Below are 22,876 nucleotides of genomic sequence, written 5' to 3' on the forward strand. Positions count from 1 at the left end.
ATCTGAGGAATATTGGTTTACGTGTTTACCTTATATATCTTGAATCTATATTTAGTCCTTGCGTGGTTATGTATCATTTGATGCTCGTTCTTGCTCTTCTACTGTTGACCGGATTGATTCCCTTTTTTGTTGTTGCTATTGTTATGTTTAATTATATCTTTTTTAACCATTATAAGTTGAAACAATTTTTATTTCAAACCATTATCCGACCGGCATTGTATATTTTCGTTGTGCTAAATTTGAAATGAATGAATACCAATATTCACTCACAGTGCTCTGCCACCTTCAGTACACTAGATGGCGGTACATGTGTTGTGCATTTGACATCTTCAATTAAACCTTAGAAGAAGAAAGAAGCCGACTGACAGCCAGTGCATTCTGGGATAAGTCATGCACAATAATGGCGGTCACTCAGCAGATTTACCATTCTCTAACACTAACGTTTATACTTTTAGCACTTCTTCTCCAAACGTGTCGGACTTTTGCCGAAGAATTGAATTGGGATGAGAATGGCTACGTGTTGTACTGCCCGTGCATGGGTAACTCATTCTTTCTAGCTGAGACTTTTATATTTTAACATCATGTTGCATGGAAACAGTAGCGCTATTGAAGCCCCAACTTCAGGCGTTCAGAAGTTTACAGCGGAGTTTTTATGGAGGAACATGTTGCATAAATATGTCGCCCGACCTGTGTTAACTCTGCTAGGAGCTCAGTCAGGAGGACTTCGTTTTAATAAAATGTCGATAATATTTAAACACTTACCGTCAGAGGAGATGCAACAGTTAGCTAGTTAGCAGCTATGAGCACAAAACAGAAAAGAAAACACAAACAAAACAAAAAAGTGCTGACTGAAGGTGTTTAGAAATGTTTAAATTGTTGCGCTTTTTCAACTATTGCACAAATTGATTAATGTTTTGTATGATTTTATGTCATTAACAAAAGCAATACATACTGGAACATTTTAAGAAAGCAACATTTGTGTAAAAATAATCAAATAATTGATTCCAAATTCAGTATTTTTTTTTTTTTTCAATTTAAAGGCCACATTTTATATTATCATATGTTAAGTTAACCAATACTGGAAAGCATCCTAAGAAAAGAAAAGATGTTTCTAATATTTCAATATCCGAATAACAAAAGGAGCTTATATTTAACTGTCAATGTTATGTTTGGTGTAAAAAAAGTTAGCAGCTAACTGAGTGGATTTATTTTATTCGTTATATTTGATCTTTATTAGAAAAAGGGATGTACAAACAACATGGCTTTCAGAGCCTTCAAATAGAAAAACTTTGAGGGACCGGTGCTTACAGAAGACAAGAATAACAAATAAATGTAAGGTTTGATATAAATCCAATTTTTCAATTGTGCTTAACAGTTTAATTGCATTTTTGTTTCTTATCATTAAAGGGCTTTAATGAAGAAAGAAACTCATTGTGAAATACATACAGTGTAGGGTTTGCTTTTATAAATGTGGATTTATACATTTAAAATGTACATAGATTAACAATATTATTGACTAAAAACTTATCTTCAGGGTTGCCTAAAGTGAGGCCATAAATCATGTCTTTTTGAGAACAATGTGGTAAATCACACATTTTTGGGAGAAGCGTACTGAGTTTAGGACTGCAGTGTGTAATAATAACTACAGCTGTCAGCATGCCACTCATCAGGAGTACACAGCACCCCCTCCGGTCAGTCAGGTGTCCACTTTCTTGTCATGAGGAGAGGTATAACATTCACTGTTGACACTGAGAGCATCAAGTGCCCACTGTTATTGTTTAGGTCGCTTTGGAAACCAGGCAGATCACTTCCTAGGATCTCTGGCCTTTGCCAAGATGTTGAACCGGACCCTGGCAGTCCCTCCCTGGATAGTGTACCGCCACCACACCCCCCCATACACCAATGTGAGTACAGGAGCAGCACACACTGCATGTAGTATCATGCAGAGAGAAAACTTCCAAAGGGAAATAAGAGTGTTTAAGCAGCCAATTCATAATAATCAGATGCCTCACTTACAATATATGTATAATAATTAAATATGAATAAGAATACATAAATGAGAGCACAGAGAGGATCCACTACGATTTCTGATTTAGAATCCATATGTAACTCTATCTTAGTTTACTATTTTTATCTAGCTGCTACTACACTACATTCTACATGCTACACTTGACTTATTTCATGAGTACTGCTGCTGCTACTTACTTACCTACCTGAGTGTTTACTTTTAAATTTGTAGTTGTGTGTACAAACCGGGGGGGGGGGTGGCCAAATGACAACGTTTTGCGTAGGGCCCCAATTTGGCCAGGGGCAGCACTGGGTGTAGCACACTTAATGAACTGTACATTGACAATAGATAAAGGGATGGGAACCCTTACTGGACTCCGTGTTACGTGTCACCAATGTTGATGCATTTAAATGTATTGCTGTCTTATTTATATACAAAACTTGACATTTTTCGTCAATTATTGCCAAATCGAACTGTGACTGCTCCCTCAGGTCTTACCATTTTGACAATATCAAAATATTTGAATATGACCGCCTTAGTATTTATACCTGAATTACTCTGCTGCTTCATTCCCTTCTGTTGTATCCAGGTCCATGTTCCTTACAGTGAGTTCTTCCAGCTGGAGGCCTTGTCTGCCTACCACCGCGTGGTCAGTCTGGAGGACTTCATGGAGAAGCTGGCGCCCAAACACTGGCCCTCCGGACAGAGGAAAGCCTACTGCTTTGAGACTGCTGCCCAGAGGAGTGCAGACAAGAAGTCCTGCCCCATGAAGGTGAGACGAGTCAGTGTGTGATGTTTTGAAGAAGTATATTTATCGGATTACAAGTGCATCTCAATAAATTAGAATATTGTGGAAAAAGTAACTCACATATCATATAGATTCATTTCACACAAAGTGAATTATTTCCAGCCTTTATTTGTTTCAATCTTTATGATTACGGCGTACATCTGATGAAAAACCAAAATGTGAATATAACATAAGACCATTGAAAAAACTGCTTCGGTAGCAGCCTTCAGCTCGTCTGCATGGTTGGGTCTCGTGTCTCTCGTCTTCCTCTTGATAATACCCCACAGATTCTCTATGGGGTTCAGGTCAGGCTACTTTGCCAATGAAGCCCAGTAATTCCATGCTCATCCAACCATGTGTTGGTACTTTTGGCCGTATGGGCATGTGCCAGGTCCTGCTTGAAAATTAAATCTCTATAAAGTTGGTCATAAGAAGGAAGTGCATTATCGTATCCTGGACATGGGCTACCAGTGTCACATTCCTCGCGTCAAGCCACTCTTGAACCAGAAGCCGTCTTACCTGGGCTAAGGATAAAAAGAACAGGTCTATTGCTCAGTGGTCCAAAGTCCTCTTTTCAGATGAAAGTACATTTTGCATTTCATTTGGAAATCAAGGTCCCAGAGTCTGGAGGAAGAGCCCCTCAGCAGAGCCACAGGCCGATGTCCAAAGTCCTGAGAGTAGATACATGATCATACTTTTCAGAAAGCCGACATTTCTGTATTAAAAATCTGGTTTTTCATCTTGTGTTTTCCTCTTTTCTTCTTCAGTAATTTTCACATTTTTCTGAGATACTGAATTTTGGGGTTTTCATTAGCTGTAAACCGCAATGATAAAGATTGAAACAAGTAAACGCTGTAAATAATTCACTTTGGGTATAATACATTTTTATAATATATGAGTTTCACTTTTTAAATAGAAATACAGAAATTAACTAACTTTTCCAGGATATTTAAATGTATTGAAATGCACCTGTATATTGGTTGCTGCTTTGAAATTGTCCACTCGTGTATCATGTCTATTTCCTGAAAGATTTGAAATAGTAAAGAAACTGGCAAAGTAAGCATGGCAGTATAAGATACCATTGCAGGTACTGTGTGTGTTAAGATAAGATAAGATAAGACGTACCTTTATTAATCCCCGTGGGGAAATTTGAGTGTTTAAGCAGCAACAAATAGGAAAAACAGTACAGATTCACAAAGGGATATGAAACACAAATTTAAAATAAGAAATACAAATCCCCCCCCCCCCCCCCCCCCCCCCCCCAATTGTATTTCCCAGTTAAATAAAAGAATGAATGAAATGAGCTTCATAGGAAGAAGATGCTCCAGAGCCTGAGCTTATCAGTGTTGATGTGACGGGGAAAGGCTGCCCCCTGGTGGCTCCTGGGAACACACTCAGAACAATGTTGCTGCTGTTACTGTCTTTGCTCTGATGTGGGCCAACGGTTCTGATCCCTTTTCAGGATGGGAACCCGTTTGGTCCATTCTGGGACAATGTGGGTGTGGAGTTTGACAAGTCTGTCTTGTTCGGTGGTATTTCCTTCAGTGCCCTCCACCATCCTCAGTGGAGTAAGAAGTGAGTACTGTAGACCTGTTTAGGATTGTCACAGAGACAGCAGTTTCATTTTCTCCATTTTTGAATACAATAAAATAAAAGATAGTAAAACATTGAATTTTTTTATATAAGCTTAAGAAGTTAAAGTAAATTGTCTAATATAAAAAATGAATACAAATAGAAAATATTCAACACTTCACCTCACAGTGAGACAGCCCTTTCTTACAAGGAGCTATAGCCCCAGCTCTCTTCAAAGCCACCAGACTGCATGCCCCAAAAATGCATCTTCTCTTCATGCTTCTGCTGTGTTTATAGGTTCCCCCCATCTGAGCACCCTGTCCTGGCCCTGCCGGGGGCTCCTGCTCAGTTCCCGGTGACCGAGGAGCATGTGGGCCTGCAGCGCTATGTGGTGTGGTCGGACCGCATGGTGGAGGAGGGAGAGAAGCACATCGCTGCCCTGCTGACCCGGCCCTACGTCAGCATTCACCTGAGGATTGGCAGCGACTGGGTGAGATGTTTACCACGACTCTTAAGCTGGGGTTAGGACATACAGTATAAGGTTGTTCACAAACACATGTGATCTCTCCTCTGTTTTCAGAAATTAAATCAGCAACAAATACAACATCATTTGATTTCTACAAATCCCTAGAGATGTTTTGCAAAATCATATTCATTAAGATAAACATGCCTTATTTTATCGGGAAATGTACCTATATCAAATATTTAACTTTTCACAAAAACACTTGTCCTCCTTGAATTGTATTGATCATGTAAACAACCATATATGGTTATTTTTGTTATTATAAACAAATGTTATGAAAAATCTTAACGTACTCGGTACTTGATATACCTTCCCTACTGTTGGTCTCAACTCAAGCTCATTGGTTCCTACTGTAAACGTAATAAAACAAAATAAAAACTCACACAAAATGATAGATTTGCTCATGGTTAATGAATTGCCTGAAACAGCTGGCTGATTGACATGTAGATTGTTCTCCATCCATCTTCTCATTATTGTAGATTGTTCTAATGTTCCGCATTCAGGAAGAACTGGATCATTTGTAGAGGACTATGTTCTGTTGCGGATCAATCCAGATCTTGGTGTTTTCTATTTGTGATTGAAAGACAGTGCATGCGCCAAGAAAAAGTAGTGGACAACAACTCCTAGACAGTTTTTTTTTACATTCACCTTTAGTCACATCTTAATCCTTTGGTTCTTTCCCGCTCACACAGCAAAACGCCTGCAAGATGCTGAAGGACGGTGAAGCAGGGCCTCACTTCATGGCCTCTCCTCAGTGTGTGGGCTACAGCCGCAAGACAGCGCTGCCTCTCACCATGAACATGTGCCTGCCTGACCTGGCAGAGATCCGCAGGGCCGTCAAGCTGTGGGTGAAGAACACCTCCGCCCGCTCCGTCTACATCGCCACCGACTCAGAGTCCCACAGCAGGGACATTGAAAAGCTCTTCAAGGGCAAGGTGTGTAAAACCTCTGTGATGCATGCACATGGGTCATAAGTAGATCTGGCTTCCCTTCTGGCATGTGTAATACGAATCAGAATACTTTATTTATCCTGGGAGGGGGCAGTTGCTCCATTTTAGGATGGAATAAAATGAAGATAAATTAAAATAATGGAATGGACACGCTTCTTTTTGACTGGCTAGTCTGAAGTACCCAGAGGAGCTGAAGTCAGAGTCCAGATTTGCATGCAAACTATGCCATTTGTCTAAAATGGAAATATTACAATGTTTTGACACCAAGCATTTTAAACTTATTTTAACTTTTTTATTTCAGTTTCATTATACAGACATGTTCACATTTGGGTCAACAGTTTTTCAGTTTTCATTTAGCTGTATCTACAGAGCCAACGTAATAGAAAATAATACCAAAAAAAATCAATAAAGACAATTAGAAATTAAGAAAAATCCCCCCAGAAAAACAGACATAAAAAGATAAGTACATAAATCAAATAATGAAAAAGAAAGAAAAGCTGAGAGCATTCATATGTGTGTGTTTGTAGTTGTGTGTCTGCTAAGGTCAGAGCCATTCAATACACTTTGATCAGGAGGTTAAGGACCCTGGAGTGGTTTGAAAGATGTGGGGAAACCAGGATGAACTTACTGGATCAGCACAGTGGTGGGGGACTCCACCTTTTGAGAAATATGTCTGTTTAGATCCTTAGAGAATATGTTATTTAAAAACGTTTATTTGTGTATTGCATTTTGTTTTTCCAGCTGAAAGTGGTGAGTCTTCAGCCAGACTCAGCCCAAATGGACCTGTACATCTTAGGCAGGGCCGAGCACTTCATCGGCAACTGTGTCTCCTCCTTTTCCGCCTTTGTGAAGAGAGAGCGGGACGTCCATGGCCTCCCATCATCCTTTTTTGGCATGGACAAGCCTGGGAAATCAAATCAAAAAGAAGAACTCTGAGAACAAAGGTCACATGGTGTTCATGGAGGACTGTAATGAGGAGGCGAGGGAGCAAGTGGAAGGCAGAGAATATTTAAATGTGACATGATGTTTCAGGAAGGCTGCTCCAGTTGTCAAATGGGTTTGAATCAGTGAGGAGGAGGGAGGGCTTATAACGTATGATGCAGCATGTCAGTAGTGTGTGTGTGTGTGTGTGTGAAATGTGCTATGATATGGACACAGCTGCCACCAAGGAAACTATATGTGTCTATTACCTGCCTGAAAATCCAGTATTTGCACCCTCCCAAGATTTGCCTTCCATAATTTGTGTTCACTACATCAAAGCTAGTTTTCCTTTCGATCAGGAAAACAAACAGCTCCTCTAGCATTTCCTTTAGCTTCTGCCATAGTCTGTGCTGCCACCATGCTTTGCAATCCAGACAGGATTGCAGGACCTCTGGTGACCTCAGTGAACCCTGGAAAAGATGACAGTGCCAGTGATCATGTTCTCCCTCCCTCTTCTCTTTCCCCGTCTTTCCACCCCTCCATGTCTTTCACTGCTTGCTCTTTCCTTTCCTCTCTGCCCTCCATTCCAAGGAGAGTGCAGTAACTGATCCTCCTGTACATACTAATTATAGGAAGGGAAAAGGAGACCGTTTTTCCACATCTCAATTTACCAGGACCGAAAAACTGATGAATAGTTTGAAAGCCTGTACTGAATGTTGACTGAACAGTATTGCTATTCATTGAATGTGAATAATTGTATTAGGGACAAAAGAGTAGATTTGCACAGGTTAAATTGATTAAATGTGGTTGTGGAATGTGTGGCAAGCTAATTGTGTTCCTCTGTGTGAAAGCAGTGAATGCAATGATTTTTAAGTCGAATGTTTTATATAATGTTGTCCACCATTAAAGTGATGAACGCTATTTTTTTTTAAAGAACCAACCGCCTCTGTTTACATCCGTGAGTGCAAGCTTAGCTGTGAGTACAGTGGAATCAGCTGATATACTAAGCTATACTGAGACTTGGTTGCCAGTTAATCCAGGAAACCCTGCATCTGTATTCGTCATAATGCTAGTGTTGTGCTTGCCGTCTTGTTATTCACAGTAGACGTTTAACGTTTTTTGTGACTATGTGCTTAACACTAAACACATGCTCACTTCTGAGGCATTTTTTAAATACGGGTTAATGTGATTTCACCACACGTACCCTTTTAGCAGGATATGTGTTCGAATCTGGCAACTGCGTAACCGGGACCGCTGTGGGGATGAGCAACGGCTAACGGCTGACTGGGAGTTCTGATTAGCCTGACGCTGGTAAGTCTTTATCGACATATTTGTGTGTTCTCTAAAACGCTGTGTTTGTATGGCAAAGGTGTAATGTGTCCAATGTGATTTTTTCATTGTTGAATGGCGATTTAATTTATGGATTAATGCCCTTCCTGCTAGCGATAGCCAGGTAATGCTACCACTCCTGTGGCTTCGGTTACCAGTGTTTGTCGTTGCTAGGCCGGTTTTGTGGTCTCGTTATGGGCTGCATTTCGCATAAGCTAACGGCGGTTAGCTCTGCCGAACGCTTCGTTAAAAAATATTATTGCTAACATAGTTTGAGCAGCTATGTTAAGTCCACGGGTTATTAACCTGCTACAGCGGACACAGTGTTGTCATTTTATAGCCTGGAATTCCAAACAGGTCGAGCTAACAGGGAAGTTTATACCTACCGGTTAACGGGCTACATTTAATCAGTCAGCTAAACCGGGGTAGTGGCTCCCCGGTGTATTAATATGCCACTTAAGCAGTGGTGTCATGTAACTCAGTAGGTTGACTGTACTTCCACTACAATTCAGAGGTGAGTGCTGTACTCCACTACATGTATTTAATCCCGTTAGTTACTTTACAGATCTGGATTAAGGCTGGTAAATATGATCAGCCTTAAATCAGACTTTAGTTCACCTGGAGTAAATCCAGCAGCTACCCTGCAGTATACAAAGCCATTCAAACTAGCTGCACCTTTACCAGCTCTGAGAACACTTTAATGATCAACAATAGTATTCCTACGCTCTGCTACTTCTGCTTTTACTTAAGTACAAGATCTTAGTACTTCTCCCACCTGGAGTAACATTGTGAAAATGTGTTAAATGTGGGCCATATAAACTCTAACATAATCATTTCACGGGTGTGATGTAACATCTGGATAAAATATGATTAGGGTTTAATTACGCTTGTGTTTCCAGGTACAAGGAATTGTCAAGACCAATGATTACTGAGCTGCAGTACATGTGTCAGGGTAGCTAACTAGCTAAATTAGCAATCAATAGCTTTGACATTGAGCTTTATTGATTCTTCCAGCATGACTGTAAAAATGTGTGTGATGCGTTTACCGTTAAGGTTGTGAGTCACCATGAGTGGTTCCTTGCAGGTCTGTTTTAAGCATTGAATGTGTTTTCCCTAACAGATTGTGATGTGGGACCTTGTTTTGGTGAACCGAACCTGAAGGTACATTTGGAAGACAGATCCTACAAGTGCCAGGCCGTGTAGGGTTGGCAGCCGCTTTGCAACATGTCCAAGAGCAAGAGCGCGGAATCGGTCAAGGTGGTGGTCCGCTGTCGCCCTATGAATGAAAAAGAAAAGGCAGCCAAGTTTGAGAGGGTCGTCTCTGTCGACGTGAAACTGGGCCAAATAATTGTCAGGAACCCCAGGGAGGCTGCTGCCAATGAACTCCCCAAAATCTTCACTTTTGATTCAGTATACGACTGGAACTCTAAACAAATAGATCTGTATGATGAAACCTTCAGGCCCCTGGTGGACTCGGTTCTACTTGGGTTCAACGGGACCATTTTCGCCTATGGACAGACGGGCACGGGGAAAACATACACTATGGAGGGGGTGAGAAATGATCCAGAGAGGAGAGGGGTGATCCCTAACTCATTCGAGCACGTCTTCACTCACATATCCCGCTCCCAGAATCAGCAGTACTTGGTGAGGGCATCCTATCTAGAAATATACCAGGAGGAGATCAAAGATCTGCTCTCCAAAGACCAGACCCGCCACCTGGAGCTCAGGGAGAGGCCTGACACGGGTGTGTTTGTTAAAGAACTTTCCGCTTTTGTCACCAAGAGTGTGCGAGAGATTGAACATGTCATGAACGTGGGCAACCAGAATCGTTCAGTGGGTGCCACCAACATGAATGAACACAGCTCCCGCTCTCATGCTATCTTCGTCATCACCGTGGAGTGCAGTGAGCTGGGGGTGGATGGGGAGAACCACATCAGAGTTGGCAAACTGAACCTGGTAGATCTAGCAGGAAGTGAGAGACAGACCAAGACTGGTGCTCAGGGGGAGCGGCTCAAAGAAGCCACGAAGATCAACCTGTCGCTGTCTGCTCTGGGGAACGTCATATCATCTCTGGTGGACGGCAGGAGCAGCCACATCCCTTACAGAGATTCCAAACTCACACGCCTGCTGCAGGACTCTCTGGGGGGGAATGCCCGCACAGTCATGGTGGCCAACATCGGCCCCGCATCCTATAACGTGGAGGAGACCCTGACAACGCTGCGCTACTCCAACAGGGCGAAGAACATTAAAAATAAACCACGTATCAATGAGGACCCCAAAGATGCCCTGCTCAGGGAGTTCCAGGAAGAGATCGCCAAGCTGAAGGAACAGCTGGAAAAGCGCTCCGGAAAGAAGAGGAGGAGGAGGAGGAAGGGCGGGGAAGGGAGCGACGGTGAGGATCTGGAGGAAGGAGAAACGGAGGAGGATGAGGAAGAAGGGGAGGATAAAGGGGATTACTGGCGGGAGCAGCAGGAGAAGTTGGAGAGCGAGAGAAAGGCCATCATGGAGGATCACAGTCTGGTGGCTGAGGAGAAACTCCGGCTGCTCAAAGAGAAAGAAAGGAAGATGGAGGACTTGAAGAGGGAGAAGGACGCCGGGAGAGAAGCTTTCAGCCAAAGTGAAGGTGAGCGTATTGTCCAAACTGTTTGTCTACCTCCAGTGTGACTGATTGACGTGGTTTGAGAGGAAAAGCTTAGCATAGACTCCAGAGGTGGGAAGCACCCAAGTACTGTACTTAAGTACAATTTTGAGATACTTGTACTTTACCTTTCTACTCATCTACATTTATTAAACAGCTTTAGCTACTGTTAACAAAATGCATGTCTCAAAATTAACCTAGTGGAAATCAGAACTTTTTTTCTACAACTATAAATTGCTACTTGATGCAAAAATATTATTTAGAAATGTCACATATTTAAGACAATTTTTCTGCACAATGATTACTTTTTATGCTTTAAGTACATTTTGCTGATCATACTTTGGTACTTTTACTCATGTAAGATTTTGAATGCAGGACCTTTACTTGTAATGGAATATTTGGCATTGTACTTCTACTTTAGTAAAGCACCTGAATACTTCCTCCACCACTGATACACTCCAGTCTCAGATTCTCTTTCTTTGGATTCTACAGCCACACACAAGCCAGTGGATAAATTCATTACGCCCTGCTGGTATAACTGTTTTTTTGATGTCCATGCCACCCCAGCTGGTAAATGTGTCAGGTGTGAATGCTTCTCCCCCTCAATGTGATTTTATTTCTTCCGCTTTTTCTTTTCTTTTTAACCCAGGCGATGGAGAGTAAGCTCCTGGTGGGGGGGAAGAACATTGTGGATCACACCAATGAGCAACAGAAAATGCTGGAGCTGAAGAGGCAGGAAATCACGGAGCAGGTACACTGCACCCCCGTAACACGATTAAGGCTCTTAGTCAGATTGTTTATAACAACAAAACAAAAAGTCCATGCTGGGGCCTGAGGTATCACTAACACTGCCCACTGACAAAGGTATCATTTGAATGTCTTTTTTGGAGAGTTGAAAGGGGGAGACAGAATGGGGGACATTGCCTGACAAGTTCAGCTGGCTCTGGATTTTTAACTTTTTAAAATTAAATTTAAGAACGTGTTTTTTTCAAATGCATTTTTGTCATATGAACAAAAGCTACAGTGTAGTTATGGAAATGAAACACGTAGGTCCCAGGCTCCTTCAACAATGCAACATAAATATATTTATAAGACGTAAAACAATAAAAAGAGTGCAAAAGAAACAGAGTAGAAATAAAAGGGACCAATGTGCAAGTAAATTAGTAAGAAGTACACTATATGTAGAATAGAATAAGATGAGCTAAAAACAGAACAAAAAATCTATAATCTACCTTTAGCTTCTTTTAGTTTGTGTACCAGACCTTCAGCCCAGAAGGTTCAGCACAAACTGTTACAGCAATGGTTTTGAAAGAGGTCAGGATGAGATGAAATCCTTTTAGATGCTTTGTGGGCGCCAGGGGTAGACTACGAGACTTGTGTCATTATTTTCTGTCCCAGATACATTTCTTGGATCTCAAACAACACACCCTTGTCTTCATGGACAAGAGTGGTGTGAGCCTCCTCTGGTGCTTTAACGGAAACAAGCAGGATAAAACCAGCGGCACTTTAAAATAGCACCAATTATTTTTTAGAGCAGGTCAGAGTTCAGGATGTAGATGTATTTTTTATCTTGCCTTAACAACAAATGTAGAATATCAAATGTAATCTACTATTTAAGAACCGACAAACCCAGACCTGTGCTTAATCTGAACAATCAAAGGAAGTGAACCCATATGTCACATGAAAATAAGGCCCAGAGTCACTCTTATTGTTTTACAATTGAAAGTCCTTTGTCAGTAAGCCTAGATATGCTATTATTTGCTAATGTAGCTTTAGCATTTGCTTGTTAGTAGCAATTTACCTTCCATTGTGTGTCTGTAGTCCTTATAATCAGACCCCCGTCTTGCATTGTGTTCCCTGTAGGGCATTCCACTTGATGCTGAACATTTACCTGACACTACCAAGCCTAACTGATGAACGTGTGTGTGTTTGTTGGTTCCCAGAAACGGCGAGAGCGGGAGATGCAGCAGCAGATGGAGAGTCGCGACGAGGAGACTCTGGAGCTGAAGGAGACGTACAGTTCGCTGCAGCAGGAGGTCGACATCAAAACCAAGAAACTGAAGAAGGTAGCAGCTCCAAGCTTTGATCCTGCTTCTTTCAGCTGTCAACAATCAATATATGTTGAAAATTGTAATGGTACCGCAGGGCTATTAAGTTTTAAAGCCTGGTGCTCAAAACTTGTGAGGCTTTATGTATCTGCTGATAAATACTTTGCAAGTGTATAAGGCAGGTGGTATTTCAAATCAGGCGAGAATACCCCATAGGCTTTGTTTGGATATTACATTTTTAAGGCTGAAGTATTTAACAAGGCTGAATATTAAAAACAAAAACGTTTCCCATCATGGTGAATGAACCTGTCTCCTTCTCTGTCCTCCAGCTGTTTGCCAAGCTGCAGGCCGTGAAGGCAGAAATCCACGACATCCAGGAGGCACACATCAACGAGCGGCAGGAGCTAGAACAGACTCAGAACGAGCTCACCCGAGACCTCAAACTCAAGTACGCATAGCACACCGTCGGCCTGGCTTGAAGACACCGATACATTTCAGATATATTATGAAACCTTCTGCCCTACCAGAGGAGGGAACATTTACTGCTACATGTCCAAACACGTTTTTCTTACCCAACTGAGATTTCACCACGTCCACTTCAGCATCAACACAGCTCTGCATGACTGCGTCACTGATGTATAAAGAAAGGTCTCTGTTAACAACGCTGGCGTAAAAAATGTAATGGTCTTTGGCATATGTATCATTTTCATCCTCTGACAGTGTTTCAGAGTAACTAAGTGCATACACTCAAGTACTGTACAAAACATGACAAAAAACGAGCCATTACACAAGATATTGTTTGCTAAGTTATTATTCTTAAATCCTGGTGAATTAATTTGAAAAGATTCATTAACATTTACTCAGTTATGAATAACTGGGATCTTATTTCATATTCAAAAGCGCTATTATCAGCTTTTAACTTTGAAAAAGATGCTCTATGAAGCGACTCTAGCTGTCAAATTCATATTTTGTGGTATAAAAATGGCAAGGGCTCTGACCGCGCCTGTGGTTAAATTTCAGCTGGGTTGGAGGAACATAGCATCTAATTTGTTGCCATCAGAACTAAACACTGACTCTCTTTGCAGGATTGTTTTTGCAGTGGGAAGAGAAAGTATCTCTGTGCATTACGTCATGATGTGCTGGTCATTGTAGCGAAAAGAAGGACAGGGTGAGCAGGAATCATCCTGGAGGGATTCTTGTCGCTATGACGACCGGCTCGCTGCACATTATCCCGCTTATAACACAGCAACTTACTCAATAAATCCATCATTTGACACAAAGTATAGATTTTAACATGATTTCATTGATTTTAAAATGATCGTACTACAGCAATCGTACTACAGCACTGAGAAAAAATATACCATTCTACTGCAAACTAACGGCTGGAACTGCAGCGACAGCCACGTAACTTAAAATGACGGCAGCTCTGATTGAGGTTTTCTATTCAGTTTCTGTTCCAATAACCAGCCTGAGACACTGTTAGCGTTTAATTCCTGTCGGTTTTCTTCTGCTGAATGAAGATGAAAATGACCATATCGCATCTTTATAAAGATGTGTTAATGAGTACTTTTGCTTCAGTAAAGGATATGATTACTTCTTCCAAAGCTGAATAAACTTAGTAAACCTTGATATATTGAACTCTTCATACTTGAATGACTTTAACAATGACTTTATTTAGGCTATGCAAACATTTGACTAGCTTTTCTTTGTTAATACATGACAAAATTAGCTCCAGATTTTAAACATTCTTCACCAAAACGAGAGAAAGTGTTTATTTTAATATGTACCAATTTAACTCTTATATTTTATAACTAATCAAACCAAAGACAGCATTAGTTTATTAAAATTCCAGAAAACAGCGTAAATTGCGTCGACATACTTCAGTTAGCATCATGGGAAGTAGCGGCGTATTCCGGAACGGATATGTTCCGTTTAGGGTTAACTTCCTGTCTGTCTTCTTCTGCTGTTCCGTTTAGGGTTAACTTCCTGTCTGTCTTCTTCTGCTGTTCCTTTTCGGGTTAACTTCCTGTCTGTCTAATTCTGCTGTTCCTTTTCGGGTTAACTTCCTGTCTGTCTTCTTCTGCTGTTCCTTTTAGGGTTAACTTCCTGTCTGTCTTCTTCTGCTGTTCCTTTTCGTACGACGGAGTATTAGGGCCACATATGAAGAAAACAAATATTTTTGCCGTGACGAGATTAAAGTCGACACGGCGACTTTAAAGTCAACATGTCGACATTAAACTCGAAATATCGAGAATAAAGTTGAAATATTATGTCGACTTTAATCTCGACGTGTCGAGATAAAACTCGAAATGTCGAGAATATAGTTGAAATTAGTTGGGAGACATAGCAACCGCTCCCACAGGTCCTGCACTGAATCCGAAATGGCTTGTGTAGATCATTTGGTCAAATTATACTTCCGAATTGGATTTAACAATAAAGAGATCCTCGCTGTTTTAGCGAACCTCGACACGTCGAGATTAAAGTCGACATAATATTTCAACTTTATTCTCGACATTTCGAGTTTAATGTCGACATGTTGACTTTAAAGTCGCCGTGTCGACTTTAAAGTCGCCGTGTCGACTTTAATCTCGTCACGGCAAAAATATTTTTTTTCTTCATATGTGGCCCTAATACTCCGTCGTATTTTCGGGTTAACTTCCTGTCTGTCTTCTTCTGCTGTTCCTTTTAGGGTTAACTTCCTGTCTGTCTTCTTCTGCTGTTCCTTTTCGGGTTAACTTCCTGTCTGTCTTCTTCTGCTGTTCCTTTTAGGGTTAACTTCCTGTCTGTCTTCTTCTGCTGTTCCTTTTAGGGTGAACTTCCTGTCTGTCTTCTTCTGCTGTTCCTTTTAGGGTTAACTTCCTGTCTGTCTTCTTCTGCTCTTCCTTTTAGGGCGAACTTCCTGTCTGTCTTCTTCTGCTGTTCCTTTTAGGGTTAACTTCCTGTCTGTCTTCTTTTGATGATTTCTCTGTCTTTTTAACCTCTTTCTTTCTGTTGTGCTGTTTTATTTCTTTCATGACTAAAGATCCCTGCCCGTTACAATTGTTCAAATTAATATTCAAAAAGTATTTCAGGGTGTTTTCTGATGAAAGAAAACATATGTGTTTTTTGGCCCCAGCTGCAATTGACTAGACTTCCTTCCGCAGAGTAATATGATTTCACATTGTCCAATAATCCTTAGCAACGATCTACTATTGAAAAACCAATCAGAAAAGGTTTTCTAGTAAGACTTCAGTTCTGTTGCGCCTTTTCAATGTATTCTAATGATTAGTAAATGTGAAACGGATTAAGTTTATTATTTCACACCACAGCCTTCCTTCTTTAGAGTAATAAATAATACAGTTCCTGAGCTGCTGTTTGATATATTCTATTTCTCCTGACTCTTTCCCTGTCCGTGTACCTGCGTCTAATTGCTCCTCTGTTCGTCTTTCAGGCATCTGATCATCGAGAACTTCATTCCCTTAGAGGACAAGAACAAAATAGTCCACAGGGCTTACTTTGATGAGGAGGATGAGTACTGGAAAACGAAGCCCATCACACGTTTAGAGGAGTAAGTCACACACAATCATGACAAAACTCACCTTTCCTACCATGCAGCGTCTCATCCTGTGTGTGTGTGTGTGTGTGTGTGTGTGTGTGTGTGTGTGTGTGTGTGTGTGTGTGTGTGTGTGTGTGTGTGTGTGTGTGTGTGTGTGTGTGTGTGTGTGTGTGTGTGTGTGTGTGTGTGTGTGTGTGTGTGTGTGTGTGTGTGTGTGTGTGTGTGTGTGTGTGTGTGTGTGTGTGTGTGCTTCAGTGACCATCAGATGATGACCCGGCCTCTGTCTGCAGTGGGCTACAGAAGGCCGCTCAGTCACCATGCTCGGAAGTCCATGATGATGAGGCCGGACATGAGATACAAAGTGAGCTGCTCCTCCTCCTCACTTGTTACACATAACATATCTATTTGTGAATCACAGACACCTTGGTTCTGCACTTCTCCTCCTCCTTCACTGAGCTTAGACATACTGAAGACACCATACACAAAGCCAATAATGCTTTGCAGAATCAACATTGTAGGTATAAGAAGGAAGTTTATTTATACAGGACAAGGTGATTCAGAGTGCTGTACCAGACTCATTATTCTGAATGACACTTAAAAGCACTCATATAAAAGCCAAGAGAATTCAGATGAAAACAAGCTAAAGTAGAATAACACAGGTTTAAAATAGAAGAATAAAAGTGACACTGCAGTGTAAGATATAAATACTTTAAGAATTTTAAAAAAGGCAGCAGCAAAAAGAAAAGTCTTGAGAAGGTTCTGATACACGCAATCACTGATTTGTTGCACCTACTAAGCTCTTGTATTAATGCCCTTGTGGATTGGTTGTGTCTATTGTGATTTAAATACAACAATTAAGTAAAAACGTATTAATCAACAAGGATTATAGAATGCACAGGAATGAAGAATGTACGCTAGGTATGGTTAATAACTCTTACTATTTTTAAATCCAGACTGAAAACGTATCTTTTTGCTGCTATTCATGCTTTTTATACCTGTTATGTTTATGTTATTATCTTTGCTTTTTAATGCCTGCTTTTTAAATGCCATTTTATAATGTGTTTCTGCTGCATTTGTTTCTAAATGCCTTTATTTTGTATTTCATTACTTTGAATTGCCGTTTGTTGAAAGGTGCTGTATAAATAAACTTGCCTTGCCTTAAGATTTCCCCAACAGAGCTCATATTAAAGGGATAGTTTGGGTTGTTTGTATGGGGGTGGTGTGAGGCACTTATCTAAAGGCAGCGTATTATCAAACTGGGGGTCTGTACACCCCCAGTTTGGTTAACGACATGTGAAAAAACGTAATCAGTGAAATTGTACTTTAAATTTAGATTATTTTCTCTACTCTACTTCACAGTCAGACAGCCCTTTTTAACGGCGAACTGAAGCCGCTGTCTCTGGGTTGCGGTCATATTCTCAGTTTATCTTAGGAAGGTTCCTAACGGAACAAAATGACCCAAAGTCCCTCAGTGGCCGCCATGATGAGAGCTGTTTGAATTCTCTAGACGATAAGAAAGGAGCTCTGAAACTTCCTTTATAGCCTCCTTTGTCTTAGGAAACACTGGACCTTCCTTTATGAAAGGAAAGGAGAAAATGCTGTCCCACAATGCCTTGCGGCTGCAACATTTGCCATGACACAACATTCGGCCGTTCACAGAAACAACCGATCGTGACGGAGAAATGTGTTTCATGAAAGTTACGGGGCTTAATACTTGTGGGCGGAGGGTGAGGGTGACAGAGAACTGACATCATAAACACGTGGGATTGTGTCAGTGCAGTTGGATTCTCAAAGCACCGCAGTCTCTTTTCCTAAGTCCTTTGAATTCTCCTATCCACTATTCCTTAACCCTGTGACGCTTCACGCAAACGAACGTACCCCTCCTCTCTTCAGGGTCCATTTACAGAAACAGTGATTCAAACTTGAGTTTAAGAACACGGGACTTGCTGGCCTCGCTCTGCCTCAATACGTTATATCGTCTGTGCTCCGCTCTGTGTGACTTTGCTGCAGTGGTAGACCATAGACTCTGTGTTCTGTGTCATTTCCAGTACTTAAATGCAATACGGGCATTTAGATCTGCTTGTCATCAGCTGCTTTGAAACAGATGTTCCTCTTCATTGCTCCCTGCACTGACCTGTTCCTGCTCTTTGCTCCCAGGCTGAGAACATCATGGTGCTGGACATGGACCTGCCCGCTCGCACCACTAAGGAGTACCAGGAGCCCGTTATCGCCCCCAAGGTGGCGGCGGCTCTGGAGAGTGCTCTACGGGACGAGGATGAGATCCAGGTGGATGCCTCAGGCTTTCACAGCAGCTTGGGATCAACCCCCCCCACCAGCGGCAGCCTTAAGAAACCAAAGTCTGGGTAAGGAGCACTTTCAGCTGACAGCATCGCCAGATCAATTCATTTTAGTGCTGTAACGTCTGCTCATCTGCACTGGCACTAAAAATCTTCAGTCCCAGGATAGGTTGGTACCAAAAACCGGTTCGATTCCTACGGTATTGGTTAGAAATCAGAATTTTGGTTCTGATAATTGATTCCTAAGGAAATATGCTCTTTCTCTAACACGTAATGAAGGTTATAAAGCGTTTAGCTCCTATGTCTTAAATATTGATCGCCATTTCCTCTATGAAGTAAACCAGCCTCCCTGTCGGACTGAGAGACAGACTCGGAGGAGCAGAGGGAAGTATTGTGTATGAAGCAGGGAAATAGGAATGACATTTTTTTCAAAGATATTACTATTTCTTTACTTTACAAACAGTGAAGTTGGGAAGCTGTAGCATGAGTACTGCAGCACATGTGTGTGGTTGGACTCTGTTACTGTGTCACACAGGCAGGGTGCAGGGGATACCGGGGGGATGTAAATCTCAAATTGCACCACTATATAATTGTATTTAATGACAGTAACCACATTAAACAGTATGAAGGGATTTTTAAATATGAATACAGATTTGACTATATGTTTTCGTCAATATATTCTTTTCCCGGTGAAATTGGAATGGGACTTGTTTTTACCCTCTCAAAGAACCGGAATCATTCAAATCCAAAGATACCCAACCCTAGTCCTACGCTCCTCCAAAAGTGGAACATAAAAGAAATACTGAAGACACAACGAAACAATTGAAATGCAGTTAGTGGTGAGAGTAACCCGGCACATTTACTTAAGTATTGTACTTGTACTGTGTATATATATTGTACACATTTGTGCTAGAGTATTTCCATTTTATGCCACATTTTAGAGGCAAATATCGTACATTTTACTCCACTACATTTATTTGAATACGTTATTTGCTTCATATATAAACACGTATTTGCTGATCTGTATAATGCAGTACTGTAGTACTAATCTACTCAGTATTTCAATTATTGGTCCAATATTATAGTAATGTGCAAAGGACTGCGTAACAAGTACTTTAACTTTGAGTACCCAAAGTACATTTAGCTGATAATACTTTATATTATTCTCAAATGAGTTATTGTGTAGAATGAGTACTTTTACTTTTTGTACTAACACTTAAGTATAATTTTTAAATCAGGACTTTTACTTGTAGTGGAGTATTTTAAGACCATAGTATTTGTACTTTTACTGATCTGAGTACTTCTTTCAACACTGAATGCAGATATAAGTAAACAATGTATATGAAAATGGAATTAGATGAGACAGAATGTAAAGTTAAAGACTGTTCAGTGGAATAAAATACTGCTCATTGTAGTCATTTATAAACATGTGGACTGTAAACCTTTGAATCTTGAATCTAGATGTGTTTTTATTTAATTCAGAGAGTAATATTTATAACCTTTAGCTGTAATAACAGTAATTTGATTAACCCCTGCTGTGCTCTGTCACTCAGTCGACCTAGAACTGCAAAGAAGTCGAGCACCCCCACCTCTCCATTCAGCCAGTCGAGTCCAGGATCCCCGCTTTACCCACAATCCCGTGGTCTGGTGCCCAAGTGACATCATCCACCGCTCACACCGCCATCCTCTCCTGTGCACCGTTCCACTTTGGGAGAAAGAATGACAGAATATGGGATGCTGCCAAAAACTTTAGAGACTATTGCTGCTTTGTAGGTTTTAACTGTAACCACACCACTATGAGCTGCTGCCCCCCCCCCCCCACACACACACCTCCTGAGAGGAACAGCAGCAACGCATGAAGCCTCACATCACTCTAACTGCTGTAACCTCCCCTACAGACGGCTCCATGCCTCTATATCAGTCACAATGTTCTGCAGAGAGATGAACCTGTTCTTCTGCCTACTTTCCCAGGTGTGTGTTGGGTGTTGTAGTCCTCTTACTGTACGTGTGGACATTGGTGCAAAGCATTGTGGGGTACAGACACATGGCTGTGTGTGTCTGTCCACGTATGTGTGTGTCTTTACTTGGTGTATGCTGTGTTTCTGTTGTCAAATCTCTGATAATGGAAAGTTAAGTATGTGTTGTTCTGTCTTAAACGGACACTTCAACATTTTATGGGGAAAAAGGTTTATTTACAGTCAGACGGGACAATAAATGATAACATCAGAGGCAACACGCCTGTTTTGTAGATGGGAAAAGTCGAGAGGCATCAAATATCTGTTTATTGGATGAAATAAATGTTAGTTAATTGTTAAATAGAAGGTTAGAGCTCAGTGCTAGCCCTTCTCTCTCTAATCATAAATAAGCCGTTTGCCTAAAACGTTGGTCTGTTCCTGCTCGATTGTAAATGCACAGGCCGGAGAGTGAAGCACACTGCAGACAGGACCTCTGTCACTAGATGTCAGTAGATGCTGTTCTTCTCGGGCCACATGAGATAGATGGGGTGGGGGGGTGACATCCACACTCCCTCTGCGGACACTTTCTGAGATTCAGGACCTGGGCTGAGCAGATCAAGGCCATCCCTATCTCGGAGTGTGCCTCAAATTCATCAGGGTTCCACGGTGCCTTAAGTGTATCCTTCATCCCTGCTCCTTGTATTTCAGGTGCACACTTTGTTCTTCTCGGCCTGTGTGTTTTTTTTATCTACTCATTCATTCCAGCATCAGGAGATTGTTGTTAGCATAGCATTGGGGTGCACTCATTATAGAGAGACAAAGCATTTTAAAACACAGCCTCTCCACGATTGTGGGAGAGGGCCACAGAGGGGGCCAACCTCCCTCTGTCTGTTTTTTTTTTTTACCTCATTTACCTTCTGTATCGGTCTGAGGCTTCTGGCAGAACACTAAAGATGCTTTTTACAGTACTGTGGTCGAAACACTATGGATGTCTTCATGATACACAAATCGTTCTGTGTGTTTGCCTGCAGGCGGTTGATGAGCAGTTTAACCTCCAGACTCTGAGGCTGCTGCTGCTGCTGTGCGGCTCACTACCCACCTCACATTTCAACCTTTCTTTGCCGGGGTCATATGGCAAATAATCCTTTTTTAAAAAAAAAAGGAATAGTTCACCCACATAATCACGATTACGCAGGTAAAGTATTTCTTTAAGAGCCCTCTACCCCATCCTGGTTCTAAAAACACAAATTTAAACTAAACAATCTTTCTTGCCGTTTGACCTCTGCCTGCAAACCTTGTGTATTTAGATATGTAATAATGAACATAGACTTGTTGATTCTGTCACTTTTGCAGATGTAGACAAAAAAGTGCAAAAATAGGTTCCCATATTGATACAAATCTAACTTATAATCTTTCAGTTTTATATACAGATGTAGATATAATTTTCTATTCTTTAAAATAGATATTTGTTTTATTTTTTGAGCTTTGTAATTTAATGTTAAAATTTAATTTCTTGTGTCATACATGTGGCTTCTTTTGTATTCAGCCAGGTACAGGCTTTGTTTTTCTGTGTATACATTTCAAAGTTCTGCATATGGAGAGTGAAAGAGTGGCTCAGCCTGCTTAGAACAGATGGACACTCGTCACGGTTGCATTTATGTTCACTGCTCATTTAACCTCACAAACATAATCATTAGATAAGGTCTAAGTGTTGGAACTGACATAGCGATGAATGCAGTATGCCTGCCGCATGACTTTAGCCAGCTTGAGGAAAACCCTTTGGTTGTGCAATTTCTTTTCATAATCCATAAGAATCCATAGGTAAGCTGAATGTGAAACCTGCATCCCATAGCTGCATCACTGGATCCAAACTCTGTGAGAGTGACACACTCTCTGTGCTGGGTGTTTTTATAGGACGTGGTGCCGAGGCTCCTCTCTGAGCCGGCCATGTCTATACCTTGTTTAGTTTCTTCTGATGATTAAAGACAATTCAATCATATGTTGTATGTGCTGTCTCATTTTTACCACGTGAAATGATTCAGCCTATTTACGTTTTCTAGATTAAATTTGAGATGTGACACTGTAGAAAGATTAGTTTGCGTAAAGGGACCCTAACAGTTTAAAGACATATTTCTCTTTTGTTGTAGAGTTATAAAGAGGAACATGTGTTTTTGATTCCAGGTATGTCACACCGTCTAGATTCTAACAGGTTGTGTGTCACAAATACTGACAGAATGCCGAGTCTTTTCTTCTTGTAAAACAGAACACTGCCAGCATACCAAAACAGATCAAGTTAGGGGATGTTTGACTCCA

General features: G+C 41.1%; 2 protein-coding genes and 1 long non-coding RNA gene across 3 annotated transcripts; 2 read left to right on the forward strand and 1 right to left on the reverse strand.

Moving 5' to 3' along the window:
- Positions 1–384: 384 nt before the first annotated feature.
- Positions 385–7,697, forward strand: pofut1 (protein O-fucosyltransferase 1). Its single transcript, XM_063883825.1, has 7 exons — positions 385–539; positions 1,783–1,904; positions 2,598–2,780; positions 4,258–4,370; positions 4,665–4,857; positions 5,583–5,825; positions 6,582–7,697. Exons 1-7 carry the CDS (start codon positions 401–403, stop codon positions 6,774–6,776), a joined length of 1,188 nt encoding a protein of 395 aa, XP_063739895.1. The 5' UTR covers positions 385–400; the 3' UTR covers positions 6,777–7,697.
- On the reverse strand, positions 6,119–13,272 carry LOC134864666 (uncharacterized). The gene is made up of 3 exons (XR_010165862.1): positions 12,530–13,272; positions 7,031–9,366; positions 6,119–6,744 (listed from the first exon to the last, which is right to left on the reverse strand). It is a non-coding gene; the product is annotated as an uncharacterized LOC134864666 (long non-coding RNA).
- On the forward strand, positions 7,770–22,562 carry kif3b (kinesin family member 3B). The gene is given in 10 exon segments (XM_063883812.1): positions 7,770–8,072; positions 9,211–10,685; positions 10,687–10,713; positions 11,378–11,479; positions 12,672–12,794; positions 13,106–13,224; positions 16,207–16,323; positions 16,567–16,672; positions 18,469–18,674; positions 20,162–22,562. Coding segments are annotated over 9 exon segments (2,277 nt in total). The 5' UTR covers positions 7,770–8,072; positions 9,211–9,314; the 3' UTR covers positions 20,268–22,562.
- Positions 22,563–22,876: the final 314 nt, after the last annotated feature.

The sequence above is a fragment of the Eleginops maclovinus genome, chromosome 1 (genome assembly GCF_036324505.1).
Source record: "Eleginops maclovinus isolate JMC-PN-2008 ecotype Puerto Natales chromosome 1, JC_Emac_rtc_rv5, whole genome shotgun sequence".
Classification (NCBI taxonomy): domain Eukaryota; kingdom Metazoa; phylum Chordata; class Actinopteri; order Perciformes; family Eleginopidae; genus Eleginops; species Eleginops maclovinus.